This window comes from Leptosomus discolor, chromosome 22 (assembly GCF_034619465.1).
Source record: "Leptosomus discolor isolate bLepDis1 chromosome 22, bLepDis1.hap2, whole genome shotgun sequence".
NCBI classification, from domain to species: domain Eukaryota; kingdom Metazoa; phylum Chordata; class Aves; order Leptosomiformes; family Leptosomidae; genus Leptosomus; species Leptosomus discolor.
The window spans coordinates 5,705,832-5,716,480 of NC_141412.1; the positions used below are offsets into that span (position 1 = coordinate 5,705,832).

The 10,649-nt window shown below is 53.3% G+C and overlaps 1 protein-coding gene across 1 annotated transcript in view; it reads right to left on the reverse strand.

Moving 5' to 3' along the window:
- Positions 1 to 10,425, reverse strand: part of LOC104353049 (protein CEPU-1) — a 343,691-nt gene extending 333,266 nt beyond the window's left edge. Inside the window, exon 1 of the mRNA XM_086477000.1 lies at positions 10,350 to 10,425. Within this exon, the coding sequence (XP_086333126.1) occupies positions 10,350 to 10,425 (76 nt within the window). The remainder of the gene's footprint in view (positions 1 to 10,349) is intronic.
- Between the last annotated feature and the right edge of the window lie 224 nt (positions 10,426 to 10,649).

Consider the following 10,649-nt stretch of genomic DNA (forward strand, 5'->3'; position numbering starts at 1 on the left):
ATTCCTGCTTCTACTTAAATTTAAGTATCATCACCTTGCTGGGCTCTTCCAGAGAGAAGCATTATTTCAACTGATTGGAAAACAGTGGCCAAGGAACAGGTTCTCCATACAATTTTCTTCATATCCTATTAGTTGCAATACAATTACAGTGAATACATCAATTCTTAGTCCCAGCAGCTCCTGGAAAGAGCCACCTATTAAAAGCTAGCTTATTAATGGAATTGTACATCCAGGATTAATCGGTCTGTGTCGGCCATTTCCATTTCTCACTCCACAAGTGCTTTTGTTTCCTTAATAGGCTGAAGTAACTTGAGAATGACACAACTTAGAGCTTCCCCCATTCGCTGTGCGTATCGCCAGCAAATTTAATATCACTTTCCTTTCTGGCATTGCTCTGGGATAAAACCTGGCACGTGCTACCAAGGAAACCCACGCAGCAGGCTGGGGAGGGGGAGAAGGGGCTTTCTGCCTTTGGCAAAGCCATCAAGGGGAGGTCCCCAATAGATCTAAGGCTTTAAACCCCACGGGAATTTGCAACACCAAAAAAAAAAAACCCAACTACCAAAGCGAGCAGGATGGACGAGAGCCAAGCTACCACTGCAGTATCATCCCAGGAGGCGCTTTGAAAGCCTCCAGCGGCTCCGAAGAGCATCAAGGCATGGGGGGGGGGCCTCTCCAGCCCTCCCTGCTCCCAGGGAAGCCCCATCAGATCACGGCCACGGGACACCAGCCCCGTTCCTAGGCACCGTCTCCCAGTTTGATGCAAGGACCGCTGTCTCCAAGCGCAGATGCTCCTGCGGCAGCAAAGTCAATGCATGTTGAAGCACGGTAATACAGTATGACTTTTCCCTTTAATGGAATTTTTCTAGCCCACTAGGAAAAAAAAAAGACTCCATTAGCCATACTACAAAGGCTCCTACTTATTAGTATTTTAGAACAGCGGCAAAAACATTTCTTGAATCTAATTATTGCTGACAAATATGAAAATTGAAATCAAAGTTAAATTTTCAGCTACAGTGCCTCATACAGCAGCAGCTTGCCGGCTCCCAACTATTGCATCAACACATTTATTCTGCTGAGAAGGCTGCGGAGATTGGACCCCGCCACCCCCTCGAGCCCACCCCTCCATCTTCAGAGGCATTAACTCTGACATATTCATCTCAACAGACGGGGCCGCGTAACTAACTTCATGTTTTCCAGCCGCACACAGCCGACAGATTGCAGCGAGGCTTGCAGGGGCTGAAAAGGGGGGAAATGGAGCTTTTTTTAAAAAAAAAAAATATATATATATTTTTATTTATTTCCAACTTGGCCCTCTCCCACCCCCTTCCAACTTGATCTCAAGAAGGAATCGCTGGGTGATTTTAAATTCCTCAAGACAGAGGATCTGGAAGGGAGGGGAGAGTGGAGAGGGGGGGGAAAAAAAAAAAAAAAAAAGCCTTGTCAACATATTTCCTTTCTCCTACCTCCCCCCCCAACATACTGTAAAAATCAATCCCCTTTGTCATTTTGCTCTGCTTGTGTGAATGTTTAATGGCTGTCGAGGGAGATAATGATTGCTGCTAGGAAATTCATTTCAGATTTGCTATTTATAAAGTACTTGGTGCTCAGGTGGGAAATTAACATAAGGAAGGGGGGAAAAGGGATGGAACCAGGGAAAAAAAAAATAAAAAAAAACACCCAGCAGCAGGAGAGGAGGGATGAGACGCTGCAGGGCTGGCTGGAAGGGGCTGGCACCCCGAAGAGGATTTGTATTTCTCCTGTGACAGAGGGGAAAAGGCTTGCACGCGGTGGGGACAGCCCCGCTGGGGACAGATGGGTGCTCCCGAGCACCCCCAGCCCCTTCCCAGCGTGCACCCACACAAGCCGGGGTTATCAGCCAAACAACGGCTGGTGGCTTCTGCAGCCGCTGATGCTCCTTGCACCCCATCGGCCAAAAAACCCGACCACCGCCAGCAGCATCACCGCTGGTTTGCACCCCAGCTCCCAGCATCCCACCCCGGACCCTCGCCCCTCTGGATTAACTACAAACCTCCTTCGGGTGCCCCCCGCTCCTTGCAAAGCCCAACAACCTGCTGCCACGTGTTGGATTCGCGAATCCCAGGGGAATTCCCATCTGCGATACCGCCGGATCCCGTACGGCCCGCGGTACGCGCCCTGCCATTGAGTTGCTAATTCCTTGTCTCAGAAGTTGCTTTTCACTTTCTGATTTTTCAATAATAGGCTTGGTATGAATCCCTTAAGCTTCTGAAATAAGCTGAAAACCGCTTTTCCAGCCATTTACATAAACACAAGTGGATCAGAAGGAATAATCATAGTTTATGCATTATTTGGGGGCTTTGGAGCCAGCTGCTAATGTGATGTCAGGTTTTGAAGCCCAAAACATACAATGAGAAGAGCTGACGTGCAGAAAAGCAGCACAAAAGGTAAACAATAAATAATACAAATTTTTCAATGTTGTCTTCAACGACAACGCGGTTTTGGCTTCGCCACTACCCCATCCTCTAATGGATCCCGCTCCCTGCCAGCCTCGTTCCAGAAAGGGCTTCATTAAGAGAGATGTCACTCACGCTAAATCCAAATTCACCTCTTGCCAGCCAGCCCTGCCACTCTCTCGTGCCTTGGCCCGCTATCAAACACCCCGGTGCTGGCTCCGGGGATTGACTTCGCAAAAAAAAAAAGTCTAAGACAGGCACCCTCTGATCTATAAATACCATCTGTCCTGCAGAAAGGGAATAAAAGCTAGAAAACAACCAAACCAACCCAGGAACTTAGTGCTATTCACCAGATAAACTCCTACAAGAGGAGGGAGGAAAAAAAAAAAAAACCCCACAACCCAAAACACTCAAATGGCAAGACAATATTACAGTATTAATGAACCTTGCTTCGCTGCAAGGGCTTGTCACGCTTCCAATGAGGCGGGTCAGATTTGGCTTTCAAACCAGTTCTTTAAATCACAAACGCCGTTTCTGGCAAAATCAAAACATTAGCAGAGGACAGGTTTTGAAGAAACAACAATAAAAAAAAAACGGAACGAGGCTCGAGACTCCAGGCTCTTTTGATACTGCTGGAATGCAGCCTTCGGATCTCCTTTCTTGTTTGAAATCACTTCATGTACAACTTGGTACATAAAGCTTCTGCAAGCTCCGACTCAGAACAAAAAATACTTCAAAATCAATCCCTGTTTTTCCCAGAACTTACTTTCACTGGGAATTTGCAATTGTTCTGTTCTATTCCGTTTTGGAATAAATAAAAAACCCCCACTCTGCCTCATTTCTAATATTACATAATTTCCTGTGGCATTTCCTACTTCTCAGCAGCTGCCGCCTCCCATCACGAGTCTCAGAAGGATGCGAACTGGCCACGCCGAGCTGAGTATCACAAGCTCCTTTCCAAGCTAAATCAGGGTTTCCCCGTGTCAGTGACGCACAATTACCGAGTGGGGCGAGAACCCCCCCAAATCCAGGTTAAGCCAGGCCAGATGCAAGCGGGCGAAGACGGCTGGTACCCTTACGGAGCGCAGGGGCGAGCGAGGCAAGGGAAGGACCATGCAATGAGGCCAAATGGCCGCAGGACAAGCGAACGACGTGAACTCACGACCCACGTCCCTGCCCAGGACCTCCAGGCTCACAGCACCCTTTCCTGCTCCTTCCCACCAGCACCCAGCACCCGCTCCCACCCTCCCCGCGAGCCAGGCCCACCGCGGGGCTCCGAAAGTAAGGGCTTGGCACGAGCCGTGGCTCGCTAGATGGACTGAGGTGCCCTCAGGCAAGATGCTGAGCACCCTTGCACCCCACTGACGCTAGGGTCCACCCCCCTCCAGAAGGTCCTCGGCGCTGCAGCGTGACTTTTTAGCTTGGCAGCAGCTACATCGCTCTGTCCCCGTCCCCGTGGGAAGGCAGAGGATGCCGTGCCAGCTTCCATCACCGCCTCCCCAGTGCCTGAAAGGGAATACTCCAACCACCAGTAATTTATGCACTTTGGGTCCCCAGGATCCTTGGCTTCCCTGCACGGCTGCTACAGAGCATTTCAGAGCTGCGGCTCCTCGAAGCCCTGCTCAGAAGGCCTTTTTCGGCTCCCCCTGATTAGTAAGCGAAGCATGCAGGAGGTGGAGGAGTCAGAGGAAGGGAACACGGGGGGAGGAGGGTGCCAAGAACCGAACACTGTCTTTAGTGGGAACAGTCAACAGGACAAGGAGGTCAAGGGGTCAATTAATTTACAACAGCTTTCAGCATTGGACATATTAACTGTAAGCGCGTCAAAAATCCACAATATCCTCCTCGGTGGAGGATAACAGAGCCCGGCAAAGGCAGCACCTCTCATTTATTATTAACCAAGAGCAAGGTGCGTGCTTCGGGAAGGATGACGGAGGTGGCTAGCACCTTTGGGCTAGCAGCCACCGCTCCAAACGTGCCGGAAGCAATGCCTGGAGGATGCACCAGCACCCGCAAAAGGGCTGGAAGCCACCGGGATTAGGGTGCCCCAGCTGGGACGCAGTGACAAAGAGCTCATCCCTTGCCATTTTGGGGGTTTTGCCCATAAAAGCTACCCACACACGGCAGTGCAGGACGCTGGCTCAAGATGGGAGACAGCAGTACGGCTTGGACCTCCACTCCAGAACCCCAAAAGCTGGCACCTTGCTCATTTTGGTCTCTCTATGAAACCCAAGAGCTGAAGTCCAAGTTGCAGCTCCAAAGCAGCCGCAAGCCTTTGCCAGGAACATCTGAGACAGACCACGTTCGGGTCCCACTGAGCCTAACGTGAGATTTGCCACCACGCATCAAAGGAGCGCTGCCAGCAACACTGAAAAACATCCTATTGACCCTCTTTAAAGCTTTGCTCTACTAGGGCATCCCTTCAACTGGGGAACCAGCAAAGAAAACGTTGCCCTTTTGTGCCACTACTGAAGTTTGAGAAGGAGAGACAGATGCAAAAGGGTTTTTTTCCTGATCCCCATGGCCAGAAAGGTGCTCCCCACGTGGTGCTTTGCAGGCTGCAGAGGAAGGCTGGAGCCCACCTCCGCTCTCTAACTGCGAGTTGCCTGGGAAGCAAGCTGGTGAGCTCTCCCCCTCCACCTCACCCCGGTACATCACAGAAAACAGCAAGCCTTGCTTGCTAACTTGACCCAGATCTGTCAACTGATCAATTTTTTTCCCCCCATAGGGAAAAAATAAAAGGGGGGGGGGGGGGGGGGGAGAATATCACAATATTTTTAAGCAAAAGCTACAACAAAACGACGTGAAGCAAACACTTCCAATATCAAATGCACTCGTCTCATGCACAAGTCAGGGTTGGCACAAGAGCAAGACAGAAAAACTGTAAGCCAGGGTTACTATGACAGTCAAAATGCCAACACGGATAAAGAAAAACTAGGTTTTGCTAAGCCCTAGGACATCCCAAATCTGGTTGCAGCCTCCAGACCATCCAGCACCACCAAGTCTCGTAAACAGGGATGGTCCCTATTGACGTTTCAGAAGTTCAGTTTTACCAGAGGAGACTTTTTTCCCAAGCTCACAGGCACCACCTGATCTTCTCTACTTCTCAAACTCCTATTTGTCTCCTCTTGACGAGTCACGGAGTCCCATCCCAACTGAGGGGATTGGCCGACCGGTCCCAAACCTCCCTGGCCACGCAGCCCAGGTCTCCTTCATCGCCTCCCCGTGTATCCCACCGTAGATAACCACAGCCACCTTCTTCACGCCTGCCTTTTCAAGTCAGTAAGCAAGTGCACGTCCTGAAACACGGGGCAGCGTGTATGGGACCTCGCACATCTCTACTCCACAGCTGGGGCTCCTAAAGCTGTTGTAGCTACACCATGAACCACCTCCAGCACGTGTTCCCCATCACACCGCGCTATCAGGTACCTCAGGGCCTGATTTTTCGAGATAGATCTCTCCATATGTGCAGCGGAGAGCAACCACAACAACTTTACCCCTCCCTATATTCTGCCAGCCCACCGCTGCACGACCAGAGCGGCGGAGGGGTGCTCCTGGGGAAGCAGCAGCACCCCACCACGCATGAAAAAACCCCACGTGTAACGCTGCGCAGAGCGCCCGCCGCAAAGCCACCAACCAAATCGAGATGCCAATCGCCAACCCAGCATTCCAGGTGCCACCCCATGTTTTTTGCACGATGCAGCCCGCTTTCAAAAGTGTCTTTCCAGTGGAAAAAGTTCTGCTCGGGTTCCTGTTCGCCCCGCTAAGGTCCTACAAGTGTGCCAATCAATCCCACGCGGTGGCCTGATTTCCAGAGGTGCTGGATACCTGCTTACAGCTTCAGTTAAAATCAACAAGAATGACAGATGTTCAGCAACGCTCCAAACCAGGCCATTGAGTAACCACAGCGCATTCCCCTCCTTTTATGTACTACATATAACTGGGTTATCTAATCATGTAGGTATTGATTATTACTGTTATTACCTATTAAATAGCTATTTTCTGCTGTTGGGGTGAATATCACATTTTATTGACCTGCACCGTAACTATTATCCACCATGAAGCCACATCCAATATTTTCCTCAAGGAACAATAAATCTGGGTATTCACAGAAAGATGTCGATACACGTAATTTTTCTTATACACATTCATTAGCGCAATTACCTTCTTGCACGAACTGCCAGAAGGTTTCCCCTCCAGCCTCCGCCTAGAAAAAGTCCTCCCGGGACGCACAGCCCTGACCCAGGCGGTGCTCCCGAATCCTGCCCTTCCCGAGGGCAAGCAGCTGGCCGCTCCTCCCCACAGATGTGTCTCCGGGCCACATCCAGCCGTGCCATGGCACACGAGCGTAGCCTGGCTCTGCGTTTGGGAGCTGTCTGCAACCCAGCCACATCGACGGAGCGAATAATTCCCTCGGATGAGGAACGCTCCGTGTATGATGTTGACATATGCTATTATTTTACATACCTATTTCAGCCTGTATGCTTATTAGAATAAGGTCTTTATGCTAATTTGTAAATCAAATTCCCATAATTCTTGGCTTACTGATGCTAAAGGCCCAGCTAAATCTTCTATGACCTTTTAGCCCGATTAATCCTTTTACACATGGCTGAGTGAAGAGTTTTCTTCTCCCTTCCACTCCCAAGGGCCAGGGTGGGATTTTTCACACAAGCCCTCCTCTTCCTCAAGAAACCCAGGAGGGTGCAAGTCAGAGACACCAGGCGCACACAAGACCATCTCTGTACTTCGAAACACGGAAAGAGGCAAGAGAAAAGGCTGCTGCTGGGTCCTTAAATATGCTCTAGATATTCACTGGTGCTATTTAAAAATCACGCAGGGAAAAAAAAAAAAAAAAAAAAAAAAGAGACAGCAAACACAATGAGATCTGTGTTGCCAACACTTCCCGACGCCCGCGGCCATCCCAGCCCTCTGTAGCCTCCTTCCTCCCGGCTCCTCTCCCCGGGCCACGGCCGGAGCGTTGGCCAGCTCTGCCCTTCCCGGTGCTGATGCGACGGACACCCGCACCTCATTCCCACGGACATGCAGCATCCAAACACACACCCTGGCCTTGCTCTACAGCACCAACGGCCAACAGGCAACAGCTCCCTCGGGAACGGCAGCATCGCCGCTCACAAACCCACGTTGGACATTTCAGGGCTCCTTCCTAACGGGCACGACACTCAACAGCTCCCGCTTCAGGGGCATGTTTCCAAAAAACCAGCAACGAATCGGTAAAACTGTGGTGGTTTGCACAAATGCAGATGGTCAAGCACTTAAGAATTATCCCACTTCACGCCCCACTTTACTCTCAAGCACACTCACAAACCACTTTTCTTATTGTTTGTTTGGCTGTAAATAGGTAAATGACCTGGAGTATTGATAAACTGCTGCAGAGGGCAGCACAGACCTCTTGAGCTATTTGTAGTAGATTTGTACAAAACACAGTTTTCCTGCATGACAATAATTTTTGCATTTTCCAACACAAGCCAGCTCCACTTTTGTAAACCAAGTGAGAGAGGAGAGTTAGAAATTCAAGAAAACACTGTCAATATCAGAAGAGTTCATGAAGCAGCAGCACCAAACCGCTGGTATCTGGCAATGCATGCATACCTATATATTACCTTTATCTTACCTTCAGGGCTGAATGACCCCCAATTTCTCTAAGTCCCTTAAAAAGTTTTTGCTAATACACAATTTTTTTTTTTGCTGGGTGGGGTTTCTTTCTTTTTTAATGATTCTTTTAAACACAATTACGCAAGAAAACCTCCTGGGGGAACTCATTCCCTCCCACAACTCAGCATAATCAACATCTTCCAGCCGTAGAAAGGCCCAAACTTTGTGCTGACGAAGGCTGCCCCATGCAATACTCTGCCCAGCACCCCACGGTTCTGCCCTGGGCCCCCCCCCAGACCACAGCGCAACGCAACTCCCTGCTTCTCCCCAGCCCAGCAGTGACTCAGGGACCTCTGGCACCCACATCAGACTCCTGCAAGGCAGGGGGCTCGGGGGATTTTTTGCTTGGGGAGGCACCACATCCCTCGTCATCGCCTCACTGCCGAGGAAAATGGGGGAAAAGAAAATAAAAGAAAAAATCCAGCTACTTTCTGATCTGTAAGCTTTGATGGGAGGAGAGAGAGGATGCTTTAGAGATGACCAGAAGCAGGGAAGAAGACTGCAAGGAAGCTAAGTCAGGAGTTAAAGCGAGCGTTAAAAAGTAAAAAAATAAATAAACGAAGCACAAATTCTGGGCAGGAGAAATAAGGAGGGGAAGGGCAGCTTCTCCCTCCTCCTGGGGGCCCCCAGCCCTCCGCCAGCCCACCTGGGCTCCCCGCAGAGGCGGCAGCCGAGGGGGCCGGGGCTGGCATCCCTCAGGAGCTGGGGGTGCAGGGCTTCCAGCATCCCGAGGAGCGGCAAGCAGCAGCTCTGGGAAAACGAGAGAGAGCGAGCTTGAGGAGGGAAAGAGGGAGGAAGGCGAAGAGGAGAAATGCCTTGGCGTGTGATGTGCATGCTAAGCAGCCCGCGCCGGTCGATATGGCACGGGTGGCTCTCCGCAAGAGCGGGCCCAGCTTGCCCAGGAGAGAGAAGTTTGAGCGGAGATGGCGGCTGGGCATCTCCCCCCTCTCCACCGGCACCCACCAGCCCCCGGCCCGGCTCGGGCAGCCCCCTGCCCCACGCAGGCAGGGGTTTCGCACCGCACCGGGGTCCTGCTGCAGAGAAAGAGGGGGAAACCAAGCAGGGCTGATTTGGGCACGGCAGTGCCCAAACCCCATCCCCAGCCCTCGGGGGGCACCGGGGGAGAGCAGAGGTAGCTGGCTCCTGCTGCCGGCAGCTCTCCCTTTCCCCCTGCAAAAGGAAGGTGCCTCCATCCCCCCCCCCTCCCCCCCAGGGGTGCCTCCATACCCCCCGCAAAGCCCCGCTCCCCCCCCCCCCCCCCGGAGCCCCGGGTACCACCCGCCACGGGGCCGGGCGCATCCCCAGGCGCGGTGCAATGCAGCCCCCCCTCCCCGGGGCGCATCTCCCCCACCCTTCCCAAACCCCAGCTCCGCAGGCGGCCCGGTGCAGGATGCGGCCCCGTCCCCCCTTCCCCTCCCCCGGAGGTAACCCCGCTCCCACAGCCCCTCCAGATGGCTGCGAGGAGACTAACGCAAGCTGACAGGCTCGGCGCTCCCGGCCAGATGGGGCTGGCTCCTGCCTCCTCCTTTCCCCCCCCCCCCCCCCTTCTCCCCTCGCTTTTTGCTCTTTTTCTTGCAAAAACACCTCCCTCCCCCCCGCCCCAAAGCACCATCCCCCGGGGGCGAAGGGGTGGGCAGCCGTGCTCGCCTGGGACAGGCTCGACAAGGACTTCCCAACTCCCCAGCCCGGGGGGGGGGGGTGGAGGTGGGGGGTTGCAGGAAGGAGCTGGGGCTGCGCCGAGTTTTTGGGACGACCTTGCAGACGGGTCCGGCAATGCAAAGAAGCGGGAAGGGGGGGGGGGGGGGGGGGGGAGCTTTACAAAGAGACCCTCGCCCACCCCTCCCCAGCCTGTTGGATACATTGCTCCTGCAGGAACTAACTTGAGATAAGCAGAGTCGTTCGGCACCGGCCTCCTACCCACCCCCCAAAAGAGAATCCGCACGGTGGCGAGGGGAGGGCTGCGCCATGGGAGAAGTTCCCCCCCCCCCCAGCCCAGTGCACCGGAGCACGTACTGGGAGATGCCGCCGCGCCGTACCCGCATCTGCACACCCCCCCCCACCCCAACCCCCGCAACTTAAGAGCGGGCTGGGGACCCTCTCCCAGCTCTGCCCCATCTCGGGGGCCACCTCACCTTCCCCCCCCCCCCGCCCCCCCCCCTCCCCGGAGCGGAGGGTGCTGCCGTGGGGCCGCGCACCCCCCGGCTGCATCCCGCCGCCCGCAGCATCCCCGCCCGGCCCTACCTTGGGAGAGGAGGAGAGCGGCCATCCCGGCGAAGATCACCCAAGACACGGGGTGGTGCATTTTCGCCTGGGCCATGTTTCACCGCGCGTTGTGTTTCTCTCCCCTCCCTTCCCCACTCACTGCCTGGCGGGGAGAGGTTTAAAATCCAGCGTTTTCCCGGAGCAAAGGCGCAGGAATAGAGAGGGGGGGGGAAGGGGGGGGGGGGGAAGAGGGGGGAGGAAAAAAAAAAAAAAAAAAAAAAAGGCACCGCAGAGTGGGGGAGGGAAAAAAAAGGCGAAAAGAAAAAAAAAAAAAAGGGG